Source organism: Dunckerocampus dactyliophorus, chromosome 21 (genome assembly GCF_027744805.1).
Source record: "Dunckerocampus dactyliophorus isolate RoL2022-P2 chromosome 21, RoL_Ddac_1.1, whole genome shotgun sequence".
NCBI classification, from domain to species: domain Eukaryota; kingdom Metazoa; phylum Chordata; class Actinopteri; order Syngnathiformes; family Syngnathidae; genus Dunckerocampus; species Dunckerocampus dactyliophorus.
The window spans coordinates 12,319,485-12,343,481 of NC_072839.1; the positions used below are offsets into that span (position 1 = coordinate 12,319,485).

The 23,997-nt window shown below is 42.4% G+C and overlaps 1 protein-coding gene across 2 annotated transcripts in view; it reads left to right on the plus strand.

The window, feature by feature from the left end:
* Positions 1–23,997, plus strand: part of kcnb2b (potassium voltage-gated channel subfamily B member 2b) — a 154,145-nt gene that overhangs the window by 58,196 nt on the left and 71,952 nt on the right. The window contains exons 1-5 of one of the 2 annotated variants that reach the window (XM_054764965.1): positions 12,190–12,207; positions 13,477–13,549; positions 16,303–16,404; positions 18,332–18,853; positions 19,346–20,028. In XM_054764965.1, the coding sequence (XP_054620940.1) occupies positions 19,444–20,028 (585 nt within the window). In that variant the 5' untranslated portion in view covers positions 12,190–12,207; positions 13,477–13,549; positions 16,303–16,404; positions 18,332–18,853; positions 19,346–19,443. Of the gene's footprint in view, positions 1–12,189; positions 12,208–13,476; positions 13,550–16,302; positions 16,405–18,331; positions 18,854–19,345; positions 20,029–23,997 lie in introns of those variants that run through there. The other variant, XM_054764964.1, reaches the window with a different exon arrangement.

Here is a 23,997-nt window from a genome sequence, read left to right on the forward strand (position 1 = left end):
TAATAAAAATAATCCTAGAAACAAGAAGAATATAATAAATATACAAATAATAAAATAATGATACTAATTATGACTAAATCACTTTAAGTAAATTACAAAAGTACTACATAAAACTTGCCATATGTAATATTATGAGAATAAAGCAGTTTTATGAGCCAAGTGTCAGGATATTTCATTTAAAAAAAAAAGCTGCACAAAACACTATACAGTACTGGAAATACTAGAAATTATTACGAAACTAAAGCTGTGGTATTTTGAGGGAGAAAAAGAAAAACATTGCATGAATTTACAAGAAAAAAGTATAATTTTCCATGCATAAAGTTGTTATATTGCATACATGATATGTTTTAAACAAATAATACTAATATTACCTGTTTAATATGCAGTAGTGGCTGCTGGTGTCGGACTGTAGTGTTTGTTCGTGTGGCAATTTTGACATTCACTTTAGAAAACATGATTTTTTTTTGTGGTAATTTCCCCATTTATTTCTTTCCGGTGCGTGGAACTAATACTCCCTTGTAGGCTTCGGTCGTCAGATGTGCTGCGTGTACGTCTAACAGCTAAAAACTAATATTTGCCCGGTTATTGTTCTCAAACCTTACATGCTGCAGAAGCCAAGCCGCATGGCAAAGCAAACAGCTATTGTAGGATGAATAAGCACAGTCACTACCTGCACATCCAAATGTGTGTGTGTGTGTGTGTGTGGCTACACTTTGTCCTGTGGATTGAGCAAATGAGTGTTTCTGTTTGTTCAGGTAATGGCGATGTAAACATAGCATGATTTGAATATGGTCCCATTCACTGTGATGTGTGTGTTTTGTAGTGATGCTTCAGGTTGGCTTGCTCTACTGCACCTGTCCAGTTGCCGTGCAAAAATGCTGATTAGTTGTTACTGGGCCGTGGCAGCTGATGTGGGCTTCATCCTGCATGCAGAAGCCAAAGCCATCCCCGCATAAAGAAAAGCATCATTACCTACATGCATGCCCATCCATGCATTTTATACCACCATCATAAAAACAGCATATTTCCACTTCTGCACCTATTTGCATATATATAGGCGAGGTACAGCCTATCTCTTTGGAAAAGTTTCTTGTTGGTTGACAAACTTGTTTAAATGTTACATAAAAGAGGCTGAGAGCAGCAATATGCTAGGGCTGTCAATCAAAGCCTAAGTGATGTGTACTGTATGTGTGTGCCTCGGTGTCCCATCACTTATGAATGAGATTTGCACTTAAGAGCAGCGGCGTCCTCGGGGACCTGCACTTTTTTTGTTTGACGCAACATTTTCACAGTCGTAGTATGTTTGCAAGGTACAACTTTTTCCTCCACAAAAGGTAAGCACTACTGCAGAGATCCTCTCATATGGTACATGGATTAGCAAGGGAAGCAAATTAGCATGGGATAGTTATATATTAATTCCCTACGGCAATTAAACACACCTCAGTGTCATTACTGTTTAATGAGAACATATTATGCCGTATATGGGTACATGCAATGAACCCAGTTGCTTTTTTTATGTCTTACATAAAATGATAACTAACCCTGAACAAATGGTCCCACCCATCAATTCTTACATAGACGGGTGGGACAAATAATATTACCATTTGTCCATTGAACTGACTTATAAAGGTATTTTCTGTATGATTCCAACACGTTCAAAACAGTGGCTAAGACATTTCCGTACCCCCTACTCCTGCACATTTCAATAAAAAACAAATCACAATAAGCACACAATAAAAATATGTCTTTATGCTCTTTTGCTGTGGCATACACAGAACAATCAGTCAAACAATGTAACTAATGTTACACAAACATAATAATTCCAAATAATTATGAAAACAAAGGCACAAAGTAGAGACATCAATAAGGAAATTAAGATTAATTGGTTCTAGACCAGGATTCTTTATTTATAAATGGAATATTTTTGTAGTTAGATTAATACAGAATACAGTTTTTAACATTATTAGAGCCCTCTAGACATGAAATAACATCCCTATAGTCATCTTTGCACTTGTATTACCCAATATAGTAGACATAATAGGAGTAAATAACCCATTTAAATAAAGTAAATAAGACTAGTGTGGGTTTTCTCCGGGCATTCCGTTTTCCTCCCACATTCCAATACTGTATATAAAATATGCATGTTAGGTTAATTGGCGACTCTAAATTGTCCGTAGCCTAGGTTCCTACTGTGGGGTACGCGTACGGCAATTGTAATATGGGGTATGTGAATAAAAACGAAAAACAATCAGCGCCTATCACTCGCAAAGACGAGTGCGCCTGAACGCCTCACATGTTCTGGTCGTGTCCTAGTCTGGAGAAGTACTGGAGGGAAGTCTTTCAAACTCTTTCCGTGATTGTCAATATAGATTTGCAACCCAACCCTTTAATAGCGTTGTTTGGCACCACAGGCGAACCGGACTTGCTTTTGATCCCAACAAGACAACGAAGTTTGTCCTACGCTTCCCTCTTGGCCAGATGGGCAATTTTGTTAAGGCGGAAGGATACTGCGCCGCCTACCCACGCTCAGTGGCTGAGAGATGTCATTTCTTGTTTAAATTTGGAGAAAATTCATTACTCATTTTGTAACGCCAAAAAAATTATTCCAAAATGTATGGGGACTCTTCTTAGTGTATTTCCATAACTCCCTAATATGACTTCCCCTCTCTGGCCCATTAAAAAAATATAGAGGGTTTTTTTTTTTACGTGTATTAATTCCAAGCTTTCGCAGGCCATATAAAACAGTATGGCGGGCTGAATCTGGCCCCCAGGCCTTGAGTTTGACACCTGTGTCCTAGGGGTACGCGTACTCCACTTGGGGACATTTTCTAGTAAAGTTTGCTAAATATCCACATTTCCTGATCAAATGCTTGCCACTGCGTCCTTCTGTAGAGAGGAAAAGCCAGCTCCAACGTTTATTTTTTTTTTAACTTTATTTAAATACACAAACAGCAGCCCCTGGAATATTATACTGTACTGTGGGGTATATCCAAGCTCAAAAACAGATCCAAACTGGACTTTCAGACAAAACATATGGAGCTGGCATACTAATAAATGGGAGACCATAACAGTTTCTGTTTTCTTGTTATCTTAATGAGCAACCTGTATTAACAGGTGTGAAGAGGTCTGTGTGTGTTTTTGGCATGTGCAGCATTTTCCCCGTTGTGTGTTTTTGGTTTTGGATCACTTCTCTGTTTGGAGCGTTTCGCCCGCTCGTCCACCGTGCCAAACAGAAAGAAAAGAGCAAATAGAGACGAGCGTGACCTTTTTTTTCTTGGCCCTGTTTAGCGGCAGAGGGCGTATGAGATTGTGAACGGGTAATGAACTGTCTCCACTCCATTGCAGCTATTATTTTGAAGGTCAACAGACGGGCCGAGACTGCCGTGATGACTGTTTGGCTTCCTGGTCTCGCTTCAGCGAGTCGCTCTCTCGTTCACTTTGTGATAACAAGAATGACAGCTTTTAAACACACATGAGCAACTTCGCTAAATATTTACGCACTGTATGATCATGCATTTAAAGCGATTTGTGCACAAACACACAAATCCACAAACACACACACTCGGCAACTAATGAGGATGACACCACCTTGTGGAGACAACGCACACTTGGAAGACCGGGTTGCTAATACGCTAATAAAGCACGTCATCAGCGCGTCTTTTTACATCGCGGCCCACTTGAACGTGAATTTGATTTTGGTTGTAAATCTTTACAACGCCAAAGAAGCTCCGCGAGTGAGAAGTGGTGTCAGTCGTGCGAGATTTATCGCTGCTCCTTCTTGTTCGGCTGCTGAAACAGCCTCGTAAATGTTTTTGACGATCTGCAAATAAATTACCCGCCGTGTGTCTGCTCAGCAAATGATAAATAATACTCAAAAGTTCCATCATTCTCAATCCTTTGGATGTATTTATGGCTTGGTTGGAGAAGGTAAGCTTGTACTATGTATACAAAGGAGAGCCTACGCTATCTTTATGTCTCACGGAAATTAAGCTTCATTTGTTGGTCTGTTTTCTGTGTGTTTTTTGCACCTCCAGCACGGTAAAATATGGTAATGGTATGGGAAAGACTACCAATACACAGTTCAGCGTCTGCCCCGGTTAGCGTGTTTTTCGGTTGACGTTCAAATTTACGGCAAAATTTTGCCACAATATATGTATACGTTTTACTATTAACAGTGGTAAACTTCTTTTTACACTTATATGACTGTTAATCATGTTAAAATCTTAGCTAAAATGGCCTTTGAGGTTGATAAAAGGTGGAATGATGGCGACAATTTCCAGTTTATTTTAACTCCCAGATATTAATTGGTTCCAAATCAAACGTCGAGTCCCGAAGGGGTTGTCATGGTAACAACAGAGCAGCTATTACAAGCCATGTGATCATTTTGAAGAAAGCATGACTTCCTGTGTGTGCTTCAACGTGTGCGAGCAAGATCATTACTGCCAATAGATACACCAAGACTGCTCTCCTGTGTGGAAAATTCACTCACGCACCTCCCACAGAACACTGCTGCCCACGTGCACAGGTCAGTGTAGAATGCGCCTTTGTACAACTCACCACTCATTATAAACACGCTTGTCTTACAACAGGACACCACATAAATGCATTCACACACGGCTAAACTTCCATTTGTCTGTGTTTGTGCGTGTGCAGTCGTGCGGAAGCTGAGCTGCATTTAAATGTGTGTTTGTGTTGGTGGAGGTTTCCCCCTGGAGAAAAGACCATGAAGTGAAAACAACATAAAATGAAGCAATTTGTTCCTGGGCATTGTAGGAAACCATCTGTATTAAGCATCTGTTTTTGTCAAGTATTGATTCGTCGCTTTTTATTTATTTGCTTTCATTTCTTTTTGTCAACTTTTCAGTCATGTCTCCAACATAACCTTCATCTTAAATTAGTCATCTGTGTAGAAGATGTCCTATAGACCAGTGGTTCTCAATTGGTGGGTCGGGACCCAAAAGTCGGTGCGGATCCATTCTGGGTGGGTCGCAGACAGCGGGTCAAAAACAACATTCAAATATGTAATATCTAACTGATGTCTGGCTTTTTTTCCCAGTAAAACTGAGGACTATTTTAATTACCTTTCGTTTACCCAATTAAATAGCATGTGGCGAACAGCTCTCTTATTTTGTGTTATGTGTGTTGACGATGTCTCTTGACGGTTAAGACGAGCTGGGAGCAAGAATAAATGTGCCTCTCGGCCTTATTTCACTCACAACTTGCATGACGTCAGCGGGCATCATGAAACACTTGTTTGCATTAACAAACAGTGTAAACACACGCACACAACCGAAATAGCATGCCTGGCTAAACTAAGCCCACCCCGCTAGCTTCCATTCCCGCTCCGTGAGAGAGGAGTTTTGATATTTTTTCACCAACATTTGCAGATGTTGCAGGTCGTTGTTTCAACATTTTAGTCCGGGAGGGGTGGGCTAGTGTTTGTGATGAGATTCCGCCACAATTGAGCGGTACGGCGAGGAAATACTTCCCCACACAAACGTTCCTTCTCCTCACGATGACCGCATTTCATTCACATTTTGTGAATTTCCACAAGATTCCGCATTTAAGAGTAGTAGCCAATGCCGCGATTCCATTAACGAGGAAATCACGGGGACCCTTTTCATGGTGCCTTTTTACTGTTAGGTTCTCGTGCACCATCGTCTGTGGGTTTGTTCCCTCCTTTGTTGGCTTTGTTGTACTGTGTGTGACAGTTTTTCTTGCCGGTCCCCTAAAGGCGTGTACCAAATGTCATGGGGATTCAGCTAAATACCCTAAAGTGTGTGTGTGGGAGAAATTTAAAGTCAATGTGACCTATGGGGTTTAATATGAGTGCCACCATGCGGTGTGTGTGTGTGTGTGTATCAAAAAAATTGACAGGACATAGTCGAGGTGCACGTTGTGAGGGATTTTCACCCTTTAGTGTGCAGCAGTTCTGGAGTAGAAGTATTATCTTACACAAAGAAAGTACACCCCATGTGATGTCCTCATTTTTTCACTGTCTGTGAGGTACAAGAACATTACACCCAGATAAAATATCAAAGAGGTCACCTGCGCCTCTCGAGTGAGCTACATACTGTACGTAGTTGTGTCAGGGATCCCGTTGAAAGATTCATTGAATCCTACTCCCCATAATTAAACTGTACTGGCTTAATTACCTGTACGCTCGACAGGGTAATCAAAGAGATCGGGTTGAGCTCAGGTGTCTGTTACAGTACACAGTCTCCAGTCAGGGATAACGTTACCGCCCGTCTGTCATTTCTGTTGCTTGCGTCATGTCTTTTTCTGTTTACCTTCCAAACTCAGAGAGGCTTTGCTGCCCGCACTGATTGTACTTTTCCATTGGAGTCAACCAAAAAGCTGAAAAGGTATTTTTAGAGCGATGACCCAACCTAACTCCCTGGTAAAAGTAAGCTTGTGATCCCTCTGCTGGAAGGTTAATGTGGCTGCAATGATCCAAGGACCGCCATCTGTCCACATCGGTTGTCCTTTATGTTGACAGCAATAAGTTATTGTGATGCGTCTCAAAATGATTTCCCTTTTGAACCCGTGCTGCACGGAGGGCATGCTGCACCGAGGAGGGCTGCCAGGAACATCTCACGATCGATGGCAGGACAAGTACACCTCAATTCGGCCTTGCGTTGTCCATGAGGACTCGCAAGAGCGGGATGCTTGTTAGAGTCTTTCGGGGCATTAATTCATTTACGCCCTTGTTCCCCGAGTTGATCTCAGCCCATGATGCTTCTCCCTCACCAATTTTGTGTTCGGCTTTGTTGGATCAGCTGAGCTCGGACACGGGCACAAAAATGTATCCACTGGGACTTTAACTGGCTTAGAGTGGATTTACACGTTTGCATTGCGGGGTAAGCTTCTATTATGCTGCCTGGATGTCTCCTTCAAAGCTTGGTCAGGAAAGCCAGAATACTTTATTCTTGTGGACGTTCTGTTATCTCATCAAATCAAGCTTTCTTTGGTTGTCAAGAAACTGTCTGAATGTTACGCGTGTCCCAAACCGATACTGATATCAGATATTGATCCGATACGAGCAAAAAAAATGATTATGTTGGCTTGGATCTAAAATCTCTGCTATAAACACTCCCATACAAGCAGTCCACCCCACTCTGCGATCTTCTATCCAGTGACGCCCGGATAGAGCTCAGGTGATTGTGACAGGTTTTTTTTCTTTGTCTTAAAATTGTGACTTTATTCTTGTAAAATTACAGCAGTTTTTTTCCCATTTCTGCAGGTTTTAAAATGTTTTCAAATTCTTTGGAAATTTTCTCTCATAATTGACTTTATTCCCATCATATTTTGAATTTGTTCTTGTAAAAATATAATTATTTATGCAGTCTAATTGTCTGAAAATTACAACTTTACACATTGTTTTGTTTGTATATCATTATATTATGACTTTTAAAAATAAAAAAAACATTTGTAGCTTTCTTTTTAAGTTATATATTCACAATGAGCCGCGAGCCAATAAAACAACTGTCAGCTGCAAATGGCCCCCGGGTCGCACTTTGGACACCCCTGGTTTGAGGCCTAACAGATTATTCCATTAATCGAGACAACAAGCTTCAGATTAATCCACTTAGAAAATAATCGCTACATTATATAAATAATCGCTCATTGCCCATCTGAAGCAGCATCACAAAAAACAGCATGAGGATCCTCGCAAAGATCGCAAAGGTGAAAAAACAAACCTCCGCCCCCCCCAAACAACCAACGCCATCCAAAACATCCACAATAGGTGGGAAAGTTTGTTTTTCTGATACCTAATGTCTATTGACTATTGTTCTCTGAGTAATATCACTTGATTGAGCCTCTTCTAACATTCCACACTACAAACTATGTCATAAAAGTACAGTATGTGTGATTCGTGCTGATATCGGATCAGATTGATATCAGTATTGGATGATACTCAAGGCCGCAATATCGCTATTGTATTGAAAGTGAAAAAGTTCGTATCGGGACACCCCTAGTTCCAAACCAGAATGGTGTCTGATGGGTTGAACACGTAGGCTCTTTTTATATTCTGCTATAGTTAACAGATTTTATTTTTTAGCGTCTGCAGTGATGCGGACTCTGCATCGGTCTGTTGTGATGAAGAGGGAGCTAAGCCGAAAGGCAAAGCTCTCAATTTACCACTCGATCTACGTTCCTACCCTCACCTATGGTCATGAGCTTTGGGTAGTGACTGAAAGGAGAGATTGCGGGTACAAGCGGTCTAAATGTGTTTTCTCCGTAGGGTGGATGGGCTCTCCCTTAGAGATACGGTGAGAAGCACTGTCAACGAACTCGGAGTACATCCGCTGCTCCTCTGCATTGAGAGGAGCCACATGCCCCCCGGACGCTTCCTTGGGGAGCTGTTCAGGGCGTGTCCGACCGGTAGGAGGCCCCGGGGAAGACCAGGGACACGATGGAGAGACTATGTCTCTCAACTGGCCTGGGAATGCCTCGGGATGCACCGGAAAGAGCTGGACGAAGTAGCTGGGGAGAAGGAAGTCTGGGCTTCCCTGCTTAGGCTGCTGCCCCTACGACCCAACCTTGGATAAGAAGATGGATGGATGGATGGATTTTACAAAAGCTTCTAAAATATACTTTGTGCACTCACACAGAGGGAGAGAAGAGCAGAGAGAGAGAGACGCTCAAGAGACGAAACCGGTCCCACACTTGACCAAACAAACCGTACTAGCACCGCAAACGCACAGGGTACGTTTTAACTGAACCAAACACGACAAGTGTGAACGCAGCCAAAGACTTTTTGATTTTTTTTGCAAAATCTTCGATTGGGAATAAATCCAGTTGTCGCATCATTGGCTTTTTGAGGCTCAAAGGTAAACACATCCTGACGAGTCAAATGGAGCGAGAAAGCCAAAAAGAAGAGCAAAGCCTTAAGGCTCATCTGCTGTCCTAAATTGACAGATGTTGCTAAAAACCCCATTGACTTTCTTGTGAAGTATTGGACCAAGAAGATGACAAGTCGAGAATGTCAACCTCGCATAGGGTGTGTTGCTGGCATACACCCTCAAAGATAGTCCCCCAAAGACATAGGAAAGCATTGTGTATACTATCATATCTATTTTTAAAAGTTAGTACTGTATTCAGACACCCCACCAAAGATGACTTCACAGGATGAGTATTTTGAAGGAGACAACTGGCATGGATGTACAGCAGGAAGCTGAGAAGTTACAATACTGTTGAGCAGCCACGGACGGCCACCTGTTGTTGGGACGTACTAAGTGTAGGTAACCACATATGTGACATTTCGGTTTATTTCAGGAGAAAGAGCTGTTTTACAGCAACGTATTTCATGAAAACACACCACAAACGCCTGTTACTTGACAGTTTTGACACAGGAAAACCTTTCTTTACCCAGCCATTGCTGTAGGATGTCTGTTTTAAACCAGGGGTGTGCAAAGTGCGGCCCGGGGGCACTCTGCGGCCCACGGTTGGTGTCTTGTTGGCCCGCGGCACATTCTAAAAATACAATTTAACAAGGGCAGAAAATTCAGCAGTAATTTTAGAAGAATAAAGTCAAAATATTAAAAGAATATGTTGTAATCAAGTAAAAGCAAGAAAAAGTTGTAGCAGAATAATGTCAATATTAGGAGGAAAAATTATGTCATTTTTGTAACATAAAGCTGAAATATTAAAGAAAAGTGACTTTTTTTAAGTTGGAATATTGTGACAAACAAACAAAACAATGAATAAAGTGGTCATTTTTGGAAAATTTGGTTGCAGAAAAAGCTATAATGTCACAAGAATAAAGTCCAAATATTATGGGAATAAAGGTGTGCCTTGTGTATTGCATCATTTTTATCCAGTGATCCGTTCCCATCGGAATACAACTATTTTTTTCAACTCGCCACGTTTCCGCGTGGACAGGGCCTCGGTTTATTAAAACAAAGCAAACGAAACAAGTCTTTGCTTTAGGAACATTTAAACACAGGAAGTGATGAGCAATTGCTGAGACACGAAGAAGGGGTGGGGTTTAAATACAGTAAGCTCTCCTTCTTCCTACTGCTTTTCGGACAAGTGATGTATGTCAATGTAACTGGTTAAGCATGTCCAATACAAAACCATCAACAGTATCATGGCTTGTTTTCAAGACAAATTAAAAAGGTATAGGTGTGGTCTGAAGCGGAAGTACGTGTTTACAGGACAGTTCCGGAGATATTTGTTTTCTAAAACGTGTTCACATTTGTTGATTAGTGTTAGAATTGTGCGTTACAAAATAGTGACGTTGTGGGGAGTTGTAGTTCCAGATAAACCCTATTGAGCCCTGAGCTTTGCATACAAACTAAGCAGTGTCCCTTATTACGAGTTGCAATTGAACAACATCAAATACGGAAATATCCCCTGTGTCTTACATTGAAGCTGGCGTCTGCTTTAGATGCAGTGAGAGTTCATCTAAGGCTCTCTAACGAGCAGGAATGAGAATGAGCTCATGTACTACCTCCCCGTCCTCGGCATGTTCGGGAGAAATGCCAGAAGACGTAAAGGCAGTCATCACCTGCTTGTCTCCTATTACAGCAATCAATTTGATTTAATACAAATACAAACAGTGATTTGACAAAGGGATGCTGGTTGAGATTTCTTGGAGATACAGTATGTTGTCCAGGAGCGAGAAATCAAAGCTTGTCTCTGCTCCCACGATGTCAAGGACAGACATAAAAACGAGCACCAGCTTAATTGACACTGAAATTGACAACTAGAGCAGCTAGCATCGTGTTTAAAGACCAATATATCTAACCTTGAAGGACTCAAGCAAAGTGATATTACATCACCGCTGGAGACTGATCAGTACATTTGACGAAGGCTTGATGAAGTCATCAAATATCCAAGGCTAGTACGCACACAAGCTGGGAGCGTACTTATAAATGTCTGGCCGTCTTCCAATTTTGTGCACCGATGTTAGAACATCTGAAAACGCAACAACGGCGTCCAATATCGCCTGGTTGCAGTCGAGGTAGTACAGTTTTGAGAATGACCCAAATATTAATTTTCACAATGTCTGCTGCCTCAGTTTCTATGATGGCAATTTGCATATACTCCAGAATGTTATGAAGAGTGATAAGATTTGTCATGAAAATGAACTTAATTCCCAGAAAAAAACATTTCTACTGCGGTTCAGCTCGACCACAAAAGACCTGCTTTACATTGCCCATGCAGCGAGTCGAACACAGGACCTCCGGAATGGGAGACGAGAGCGCTGACCCTTGGACCAAAATCCCACACTGTCGACCCAGCGTTCAGCACAGCTCCTAAGGCCGAGGGAGTGAGGTTCACCAACGATTCTCTGGTTCACACAGGTGAGAGTGTTGACAAGGACAAAGGCTGGAGATGACTCGGTCATCCCGACTGAGTGAGAATAACAGACTGGAAGCTTGAAAAAAGTGGGTGGTGCATGAAATTTTTGTTTTTCCTCTGTCAACCGTGGTTACGTGCAAGGAAACACCTGAAGTCATCAATGCTTTGCAAAAAAGGGTGCAAGGATATTGCTGCTCGTAGGATGACACCTAAACCAGCTATTTATCAGATCATTAAGAACTTCAAGGGCAGAGGTTCAGTTGACGTGAAGAAGGTTTCATGGTCTGTTGAGGCCATGCGTAAAATAAATACAAGCACAGTCAGCAAACCACTTTCCTTTTTTTTTTTTTTACAGGTCATTTCTAGGAGGATGAACACAGTCCCCCCACACCATAGCGGAACTCCTCTGAGGGTGTCAGTTCTGGCTTTTCTACCCATATGATTAATTGTTCACATTATTTCAGAGAAGAACTCAGAAAAACATACATGTACACACAATTACATACAGAATGATTGTGTATTAGCCACCGTAGTATTTGTGCTGCCATGTATGGAAATGCACAGTAAAGGTCTGCAGCCTTAGCTTTTCTTGTCTATCCTTCTATCCAGCTAAAACTTACTTGTGATGCTCATAAAAATGTCTTTAATTTTGCCAAGCAAAGATGGCCGCTGTTTTATTGCCTGTAGTCCTCTCACTGGATGCTACCATTAAACATATGAATCTAGGCTAAAACCATTCTTAGTATCTCGAATAATAACATTCCACAAAGTAATGTGAATTACTAAATGAGAAGAAAATATGGTTTTGTAAAAACAAAAAAAAAGTTTCAATCAGGCGCATATATAGACCACCTGTCTGTGCTGGGGTCCTGTTTGCTAGCACGATGAAGCTAACAGGTAAGTGCTAAAAATAGCAGCACCTTATTGTCAGGTGAAAGCATAAAACACTGCTTTCCCATGCCTTTATAGAAGAGAAAAGGTTTATATGATGAAGTGAAGCTCATTGTATGTATTTTTATTCCTAATTGTAGCAAGTATTTTCACAATGTTTAGTTCTAATGGTGTTGTATATTGTTTATGCTTCCTGGTGGTACTTTTGTCATTGAAGGTAGCATTATCCAGCAAGTGGTTTCCGTAGGGATTCAAATAAATACCAGGCCTTTTTCCAATTAGGCAGCCGGGGCTTGAATACATTATTCAAACACAAGCAGCAGGGCTGAGCAGTGATCAATCATGTGTGTTTGTCCCCCTGTTAGCATGGACCAAATACTGAAGCCTTAGCACAATGCACGCACGTGGAAAAAAAATGTTTGTTTTTTTTTAAATGGCTACGCTACCTTGCTTTGATTGATGGCACTAGGGAGATGACATCATCAAAGAGGTCCTTGGTGCAAGTAGGATTTTGCGGTTGCGTGATTACAAAGTTAGACTGCTAAGACCTGAGGACACCCCGTGTATGTTTGTTGTGTCGTGTGTGTATTTTTGACATCTAAGGTGCTGTTGGCAGTGTCAGAGGTGAACAGGTGTTTGTTGCTGGATGAACGAAGAGATGACATGGATTTATGACTGTGGGGCTGTGGCGGACCATTATATTGAAGGCCTCTGCTGCCCACTGTGGGTGCGTTGTGTGAACCTTGACATGGCCGCCATCTATAAATAGCCAAAAGAAGAAGAAGAAAAAAAAAAGGAACACGATGGTGCAGTCCCGTGTTTCCTCCATTTTATTGACCACACACACACTCGTGTACACAAGCACTGGCACACACTTGTATCTACCAAGTCTCCACGCTCACAGTTGGTGGGTTCTGGACCTTCCCCAAATTTGAATATAACAAATGACACCTTTTAAAACGGCATTATCCTGACGCACTGGGGAGCAGGTGGAACAGTGGGAGAGAAGGAATGTTAGTCGTTCATTAGCATTTCGCACATCTTTTGTATTGCTGTTTTCTTTTTGTACAGAAGCATCCCACATTGAATGAATTGTTTGCATTGGGGTTTTGCTGGCTGTGGCTTGTATCGCTACACCAGCAATACTGTCCAATGTGAAAGTACAGTGATGATGCCCTTTCTTATTGGTTGTGTTGACAAGCAATAAAACGTCTTTGCAACAATTGGCTTCTCTACTCGCTACCTGCCGCTCTGTTCATTTTGTTTTTTGTGCAGAGTGAAGACACCGCACTGACGGGCGCCAGTCATCGCTTCTTTGGTTTTATAAACCAAGTGCTGACAACTTTGGGTAAGGAATGTAATCTAGCTTTATTTTACTTGCATGGTACAATTTTATTTTTGCCCCTTTTTGCCTCTCTAAGTTTTCTAGACAAGGCTTGGCCAGTGCTTGCTGCTTCCTCCTTTGTTGGCTTTGTTGTACTTTGTCTGACTCTGAATAAAGAGACTATAACTGTTTTTCGGCTTCACGTGTCTGCATCTGGGGTCCAGACCTGCACAGCACATAATATAGTGATCTGAAAAAAGGGAATTTGGATGTAAAATTGTTTTTCTTTCACATTTTGTAGTTTTCCAGTCGTTAGTTACAGAGATACTGTAACATTTTGTAGATGTTTTTTTTTCCCCCAAAGATATCATGGCATAATTGCTATGTCGTGGTATTATAATATAATGCTGTACTAAATTTGTTTGCAATATAAAAAAAAAACAACAACAAAAAAAACCTGCACTTCATCCCACTGAGCAGAGCCAGCTTGTTCATTAAATAATGGCCATGGCCTTCAAGGGGCGCTAAAAAATAAGTAAAATTTCACCTTTTTATATAATTTATATTAAAATGAGTAATTACCAGGGGTGAGACGAGACAATACACGGGATTGGTTCCACGAGAATGAGACAAGGCGAGATTTGAACATTCATTATAAGAAAAGTACAATGCTAAAATATGTCAGTGCAAACAAACGTTTTCATTTAACCGAGTGACAAAACAATGCAGATGCATTTTGAAATGTTTATAATATATTATAATAATGCAATATTTCCTTTAATATGTCCTCTTCCACTCGGTAAAGTTGTGGAATTGGCGTTTGTGACATTTATTTCCTCACAGGCAATTCGTACTGTCTGCCAAACGTTTGGAGCGTTTCTTTGGAATGCTGGCTGCTCAACCCTATTAAAGAGCAGCATTTTTGTTGTGATGTTGCGAACACTTTCTGTGAACGCACACCAATTTGCGCTGTTCCGTTCGTATTTACTTTGCCGATCAAACGTCTGAGTTGAGTTGTCTGTCGGAACTACGGCTCAATGTGTAGTTTGTTTTTCCCAGCTGGGAAAACTGGGGTGGTTGGATATGTTTGAGGTGGGCAACTTCTTTTTGTTGCTACCTCTTTTGAACTAATTCGGCATACTCGTTCGTCCGTGTTGATAGACTCGCCTTGATCATTCGGTTTGAAGCCAGAATATTCCAACACCGGGGCTGAGGCATTTGGCTTTGTCCTTCCTAATTTCTACTACGTTACCTTGCCTTGCTCCTCACGAGGCTACAACCAACGGCTGTGTGTTTGCTAGCATCCCCGTCTCCACCCTACAGAGACAAAGTGACTGTATGACTGACAAGAGGTCTCACTCCGTTCACACACTTGTACATGGAACGCCATTGTTCTATGAAGCGCCTAGGTGCTGAACCAATGCAGAGTGAGCGCTCTTCCTGCCTGATGCACTGCAGTTATATACAACCACAACAATAAACATACACGTATTGTTAAAATAATACCCCTCTGAGAGTGTAACATCAGAGTTTTCGACAGATCTCATTTGATAACTGAAGAGTGCCCCAACTGCCCTTCGGAGGCGAACCTCGTGGTGTACTTTCTGCAAAAGATGGTGCGATAATGACGTGTCTCTCTGATGTGCTGACAGTGTCAGAAGCAAAGAGCTGCCGGGGCCTCAGACTATGTCCACGCTGTTGTTGGAATGATTGAGCGGACATGTTTTGTGACAAATTGGAAAGGGAAAATACAGCAGGCAGTGACAGCTCAGGGATGAGGCAGCTGCTCGAGTCAATCAGCTCACTAACAGTCAGGGACCGGGTGACAATAGCACAGTGCTAGAATACTTCAAGACTCTTAAGTGCAAAGGATAGGATGGAGAGGCATTTTGTAAGACAACATGTCAAGTGGGACATGAATATATAAAAATCCTACATACACTCACTGGCTGCACCCATTGCAGCTCTGTTCCTCATCTCTACTGAACAATTGCAAGATATGTTTATGTATTTCACCGGGATTACGCTTTTGTGTCGTCAGTAGCCCGTCCCCTCTGACGTTGCGTTGATGCTTTTACAGCTCTTCGTCAGGGTTGAGTGCAGCTCTCGTTGACCACTTAGCTTGTTTGCTTCCTTCGTCACGGGCCAAGTGGAGCGTTAACACTGGAACTAATCATTGTCACTTTTACAGTCACGTTCACTGCTAATGTTGAACTGAAGTCGGCGGAGAAGCGTTCAGGAAGGTGGGCTGTACACCTTCTGAACGAGTCGCATACACAGAGGAAATTGCATCAAAAAAGCCGACCAATCACAGCCTTTACAGTTCACATTACCGCGGCACTAGGTTACATTTTTTGGAGGTGCATGTCAAGCCGCACAGGAGGGTTTGGAAGGGGAGGAGTGAGCTAGCGTTGTGTATGCTGTCTTAAAGGAAAACTGCGCTTTTTTTTGGAATTTTGCCCATCATCCACAATCCTTATGTGAGACATGAACACACGTCATTCTCTTTTCTGTGCATTCTATAGATATAAGAACAGCTAAAAAGAGGCCGCTAAATACTGATACTGATCGGTGGTCAATCGATCAGAGCATCCCTACTTAAGACTTGTAAGGACTCAAATATCAAGCCTGTGACTTCGAACAAAACACTTGCAAAACACTTTGACTTTCTCCCACGTGTACATGACATGTAAAGTGAGTATTCACGATGTTAACTGGTTGCCCCACACAACACTTTCAGCTACTGTATAACTTCTTTTCTTTTCAATATCACACAGGCTTGATGACTTGCTGCATGCCAGTCTGGCGATAATCGAAGCGAGGCGACTCATTCGATGCCCCCACCTCACTCCTGTGTACCGTAAGTCATCAACTGTCAGGTCAGTAAGTTCATCATCTTGTGTAAAACCTCTTAAAAAGAACATTTCACACAGCTTCTTGCCACATTCAAATCAAATTTGCATTGCAAAGTAATGAAGGCAAGCCCGTGTGCAAATAATTCATCGGGTCCATATGTGATGGCCGTTAAAGGGGCATGTGCATGTACATAACCATACGTGACACCTGCGGTAGTACGCCTTTTAACCTTCAAGCAATAGTGCCTCCGCACGGTTAAAGCCCAGTATTTGTGCGGCAAAGCCTCCTTTAAATCAATGCGGCACTATTGATCACTCGTCCCTGGGAGGAAGGGACATGGCAGGGAAATCAATTACACATATGCAGTGCATAATCAAATTTCTGAAAAACGCTTGGCTAAGGGGAAATGTTCAACCGACACGCACGCACACACACACACACACACACACACACACACACATGCTCTACAGGGAAATATCATTGCTCTCATTGCTCTTTGAACAATATTCACTACAGGCAAGACCCAGTGAGAGTGAGAGAGAAACTAGTACGTCAGTGTAGGTAATGATCTGGGAGATAATAAGGGATGCATAATTTAATATCTCTATTTATTCATTTAAGACCAGGGAGTGGGTAGATCATTACATATTGATAACAGAAGTTTAAGATGGGTTTTCATTACTTTGAGGCATGCAGGTGTGTCTGGTTTTAGCGCAGACCGCTCCCTCAAGTGGTCCAGATAAAGGGTCAGGGCGTCTTTGTTTCTACCTGGGATCAGGTTGCACAGCGCTGGTCGGATTGAGTCGGTTGCTCGTCACCCACTGTTTTACCTCTCAAGGGTTGCAGCTACTGAATTAAAAACATCATTCACTGCTTTTATGTCTATGTTATGTCTACGTATGTGAACGGACAAAAAGATGAAGACTCTAATGTTTATTGTTGGAAAATGCACACTCTGACTTGCTTCTACTCACCTCCGTCATGTTAAACAGAACTATGGTGGCCGTTAAGGCTCATAAAGATTCAATACTTGAACTGGGGGACCCAGGTAGGCGCCCCAGACTAACCCACTTTATGCCACTGCATCAGTGGTTCTCAACTGGTTTGGCTGCGGGACCCAAAATCAGCCCTAAATGACACGCTGGGACCCAAATTGCGGGAATTTTTCAACTAAACGTCTTAAATATCTTATGTTTAAAGGTCCTGCGGCTGCCTAGAGGGCGCTAACTTACTAACATATTGCAAGCATTATATCCCACCCTCCTACTACATTTTTATCCACAAATTTATAAATTATTTCAACAAAATGTGTGTAAAGGTTTTCAGTACATAGAGGAGATGGACTGGATGGATACATCTTTAAGAAAATCAAGCTGGTCCAGTTGCTCTCATGCAACTCCTCAGATATATTAAAAAAAAAAAAAGTACAATTTAGAAGGCATGTAATAAAGATATCCGTATCCATATTTTTCAGTTCGCTTCTTTGTTTATTTTCACAAATAACAGTTTTTTGTTCACTTTGGTGCATTGTTTATATTGTATTGTTTACATTTACTGTAAATTGTGTACAAAAAAAGATTAGTACTCGGGCAAAAAGCCAAAGGATTTGAATGCGAGCCAAAAGTGCTTTTTGGCATTGCCAATTGTGGTCCTGTATGTACCTGGTATGGGACCTACTCCCATATTTGCAGTATCACCCACAGTGAAAGTGTGTGGCGTTTTCCTAGTTACAAAAAGTTAAATGTTCTCTTCTGTGGTTATCATCATGCTTTTCAGTTTGACCAATGCTGGCACCTGTCCACATAAACTAGAAAAAGCCAAACAAATGATCTTTTGAAGCCACAAAAGCAGCTGAGATTAAGTTTTATAGCTCAGTATATCATTAAAATCTGTATGTGGAATATCAGTTTGGTGTGTGTGTGTGTGTGTGTGTTTGTGTTTGTCCTGCAGCGTTCACTACCCACACAAATCAGTGTTTACGCAATGGAGCAAGCTGCTTGCATTCTCCAGCCTGTAGCAATAAGACTGCTGGTGGCCACTTCACATCTCCTCTCCTCTGCTCTGCTCTCGTCGGGAGGTGCTGCAGCCCGAGTGCGCCCCTCTGCTCCTTATGTAGTGTGCAGCGGGACGCTCCGTCCACGCACTGCCTTTTACGCGCACGACGTGATTGCAACAAGCCAGCAGTTTGGATGGAGGCGGGACTCTCTTATTTTTCTCTCTCTCGGGTTTCCTGAATGATGCCTTGATTCCACGATTGTAATTATTTGAAGGAATGACATTTTTCTGAACCCCCCCCCTCCCTGCCCTCCTCACTCGACTCGACAACATGAGGGGAGCGCGTTCCTTGCGCGGCGTCCGTGGATCGCTCTCGGCCGTGGCCGCTTGACTACCCTGGTGGGGGGGGGATCCCGGCTCGCTTCCCGCTTGGAAGAAGAGGACTTTGCATGAACAAATGTGAATTATCTCGGCAAGGTAGGACTACACTTTGTTTACATTTAATATTGCATTTGCAGGTTGGTTGCAATGAAGGTGTTGGATTATTGAGAGCTAAAACACAAAACTGTAGTGTAATGTAACAGGTTTGCTGCATTTTATACCGTGTGTGTGCAGGTTTTCTACAGGAAATGTCACTTTAATACTAATCATCAGTCAGCTTATTGAAACTATGTTGACAGTCATTACATTATATAGTGTGATCTTTAAAGAACACCAAGAAGTCATTTTGTTCCTTTTAATTATTTTTGTCCTCGGATACACCATAAAGTCTTTAATGTGTGTGATTAGTCGTAGTCTCTAGACTAGGTACAAAGCAGCATATTGACTTTTAAAACAAAATGATTGATTCTGGCCAACACCTTCTCACAGAGGTGATGAAGAGGGGTCATTAACAGTAGACTGAATTTGTAATACCAATTGATGTTTCATCTTGCCGTCATCAACAAACTCTTTGCTCTATTTCCTCAGCCATGGAGGGACTTGCCGGAAGAGGACCGAACGACCATTTTTAGACTCATTTTTTTTCCATCATAACATCGTCTGCTCCCTTTGGCCCTTCCATCGCCATGGCTGAGAAGCTGGGACCCGCAGGGCTCAAGCCCACCAACATCCGGTCCACCTCCACCGTACCCCCAGAACCTATCGACATCATCCGCACCAAAGCCCGCTCCCGTCGAGTTCGCCTTAACGTAGGGGGTCTGAACCATGAGGTCCTGTGGCGGACTCTGGACCGGCTACCGAGGACTCGGCTTGGCAAGCTGAGAGACTGCAACACTCACGAGTCCCTGATGGAAGTGTGCGACGACTACAGCCTGAACGAGAATGAGTATTTCTTTGACAGGCACCCAGGGGCCTTCACTTCCATCTTGAATTTTTACCGCACGGGTAAATTACATATGATGGAGGAGATGTGCGCCCTCTCGTTTGGCCAGGAGTTAGACTACTGGGGGATTGATGAGATCTACCTGGAGTCCTGCTGCCAGGCCCGTTACCACCAGAAGAAAGAGCAGATGAACGAGGAGCTGCGCAGGGAAGCGGAGACGATGAGGGAGCGGGAGGGAGAGGGAGAGTTTGATAACACCTGCTGCCCGGAGAAGAGGAAGAAGCTGTGGGATCTCCTGGAGAAGCCCAGCTCCTCTGTAGCTGCCAAGGTAGGGCACCAAAACTGGGTGTGTGATCACACCACTACATCTCCCGAGTTCACATTTTTCTGACACAAAAACCATGAGAATCATGAAACTGGATCAGAAATTGTAGATGTAAGGATCTGGTTCTTCATCTGTTTGGAGGTCAAGCGTATGTTATTAGATGATAATTAGCAGTCAATGAAGCAGTTTACATCTACCAAGGAGGTGTTGTCGCTTGTCTACATGGTGTTCTAAAGTTGCATACACTATAAAAGTTGATAACACCATCACGGTTGCCGCCAAGGGTATAGATCCGTCCAACGCCACCGCTGTGCTGCTTTGCAAATATTCCCACACACACGTAGACAAGCTCCCAGCACGGTTCCCTAAGCGGTCAGTTTCCACAAACGTGAACTGCCGCCTCTATAGCTATCTAGTGGATCACTTTGTAGCAGCTGCCGTCAGGATGTTCCTACATACCATCCCAATATCCCATTGTTTATAATGGGTGAATCCCAGAGACATCACCGACTGCCAAAAAAAATCCAGAGTAAAAGGCATGCCCAATATTGTGTAATATTCAAGATGATTAGAAATTGCCTGATTTGAATGTGGATAAAATATAATACTTTCCTCCTTGGCACACACAAAATACTGAAAATGTTGGAGATCTATGTAAAAAAACCCCAAAAAACTCAGAAATGTCAGCAATCTCAACAAAGTCATAAATTGTGCTTGTCTCCGACTACAAATTTTTAGTTTGTTGTGCTTATGAAGGCTCTTTAAAAGCTAAAACGGTTTCATTAAGAGTCTGTATGACTTTGCAGATGCATTTGACACCTATTCATACCGAGGATCAAATGAGTGTGCAGCAATGTCAAGGCTGCCCCCCTGATAAAAACAGTGACATCTCCTTCAACTCCTTCCTCCGACTCATTCCATCCGCGCTCTGACTCACTTCTCAATTAGGTAGGTCAGCCTTGATGAAATCCAATCACTGGTCATTTACGTCGGGTCTCGAGTGTCCCGATCTCATCATGGCAGGGCAGTGCTGGCCGGGATTATATTCCATGTCGGTGGATCATAAAGGCAGGGGTCACACGTGTGGTTGTATGTGTGTTTGCGTACCTAAAAGGGACATCCCGTGTTGGCGCCATGTTCTATTGTGGTGTTGGGTTTGTAAAAGACGGGTGATGTTCACTGTACAACTCATCCTGCATGTGGTATTCCTGCACATTTACTTTTAGTTTAATAATTGTATCAAGGAAAACAGCACATGACTCCATTATTAGGAGACACACTATCTCTAGCCCCTTTTTCTTTTCTCAGTATTGCTGATGGGGCAGGGAACCTAAGGGAAGCCCATGCTACCCTTTCAAAGGGAAATCCTGCCCTAATTCAAATTGCATTGACATTGTTCTGAGTGCTTTGGGAGGAGAACCAGAACGTGACTTAAATGGCTCAGTCATGTGAGCACACAGTGGAGAGTTTCAAAATAGATGGCAGAGGTCAGGGAAGCCTTTTAGGGGCCACGGGTTGAACTCTTCGAAAGCTGTTGATGTAAACGCACCAGTGATATACTCATGAGCAACGGTCCTGATGAAACCATAGTGTTTGGCACTATCTTTGAATGCACCCGCCTTGAGCTGAAAGGAAAACTGCACTGTGTTTGGAATTTTGCCCATCATCCACAAGCCTCATGTGAAACATGAACACATATTTCTTTCCCTTTTCTGTGCGTTCTAACAAGAGAAAACAAGTTAGTATGAACCAGCTAACATTGCACGTCATGGGAGGTACCTATTTAGACTATGAAGCCCTTTTAAAAAAAAAAACCTCTAACGTTTTATCATTTTCTATAAATGCTGTGATCATGCATTAACTGATGATTTATTGATGATATCATGTAATGCTTACAGTATCTTGCCGCGTTTTGATGATTTAAAACATTACCGAAACTTCTTTCCTAGGCGCATTGATTTGACATAGCCCATAGGAGCTAACGCGACTTACGTCAACAACAGCAGCGTAGAAACGGCGACGACACTTAAAAAAGTCCGCTCTCATTGGGATGGCTGAGTCTTCCAGCACAAGACTCGTGCTCCAGTCCTCAGGTAAAAAAATGCTGACAGCAAACGAGCATCTTTGCTGAGTCTTCGTAGCGAAATTGAGAGCCAGTAGTATCCACTCTTCCATCTGTCCCGTTGCATTGGCTTGAGGCGTTGTGAGTGACGCTGAGATTAGCTTATTGTTGTAAGTTTGAAATAGGTAGTTGAACCGAATATCAGATGTGGCTATAAGCAAAAGTTAGAGATGCACTGATGGTAGCAGTGCCCCTGGATGCTGAGTTGGATCTCTGCAAATCATCCTCGATGAATAATGAAATGAATGAAATGGTCACAGAAAGAGAAATGGACTAATGCAGTGGCTTTTGTGTGTAACTTCAGCTTTGAACATCCGGCCATACCTTTTTCCTCTTAGTAGCAGATGGAGCCAGCCCTAGACATCCAGGGGCCCAAAGCAGGATTAGCTTTGTAGAGAATAATTATTCGTAGAATCAGCTACAGTTACCAGTCATTCAGCATCAGGTTGCTTTAACTTATTTATTGATGGCTGAGAGCAGAAGTCTAACGTCATTGTTACTTTTTAGCCCACTTATGTTTTTATATTGTAACCTTTGGCAACAGGGTTGATTCCATGGTTTGTTTACCCTCAAACTGCTTAACCAGTTTCCGAAAATGAGGTTTTAAGACACAGATTTGGGTGGTGATGGTGTTCTGTTTGGTGCGATCCCAATTTGGATGGTTTGGCCTTTTGAAGTGGTCTGCACTGCTGAACCCGGTTCTCGTTCCAGCCACATTACTGTGGTCGCAGGTAACTGTTATGGTCAGGTACTCTAGACTTTGTAGTGCAAGGGAAAGGTGATATGGTGTTGACTACTGTGGCTTCCAGGCTTTGATCTTCATTCATTCATTTCTACTAATTCCTATGTGATTTAAAATATGTATTAAGTGTTTTGAATTTCCTCATCCAAGCCAGGAACTTATGATCAATCAATATCCCGGAGCGTTTTAAAGAGATTATTGTTTACACTTGACATTTCAGCTTGTTGCTTTGAATTAATTACAATTATTTGTTCATGCGATGCATAAAAATGGAAGAAATTTAATTTAGCAGCTGTGTTGTTCCCCTGCGGGCTTTTTACTCCACTGAATAAAATATTTGGGATGTCATTCCCGAGCTAAATATGAAATATGAACGTGAAGGAGATGCCGTTTTTCATTCCATTCAGGCTACAAGCTTGCCACCGTGTCGTCAGCCTTGCAACTCTGCGGGAATTGTGGTCATTCTTCCGAAGGTTGAATCAATAGGTGCTGATATTTTAGGGAGGAATTCAGTTTTTTTTTTGTTGGCCAGACATGAAATTGTGTAGACTGCCCACTGGCTGCTGACCTTTAGCATCATACTCGTTGAAATCAGATTATAAGTCAGTTATTTGTCTCCTGGTCAAATAAGATGACCCCCAACCCTGTAAGAGCTCCGGTTGATTCACACATCTGTGTTGGCCTTCGGCAAGCCATCGGGATACATTACAGCATTGGAATTTTAGGTAGAGGCACACCTTCTACTCCCCCTGCAGCCTCCCGCAGTTGCATAAGCCTTCCAACAGGCCTCTAATCAGTGCAGCCTTGCATTTAGGCACCGGCACCTAAATCCTCTTTATCCCACAATCATAATCAGATCAGAGAGAACCTTCTCGATTGTCGGTGACATGTAGTTCTTGTAAAGGCTGCGTGAGCATTGGCGGTAACATTGATCATAGAGGTGTCCGACATTGTCTTAACAGTGCAGCGCATAGTTTCTCTGAAGTTGCCATCAAGTTTGAGATGCTTCCAGTCAATCAGGGCATGCATGTTAAATGGGCATCCTTCAGCTGCAACCTTGTGTACGTTTTGTAGCTGGTACGAAGAATTTTTTTTTTTGTAATGTAGG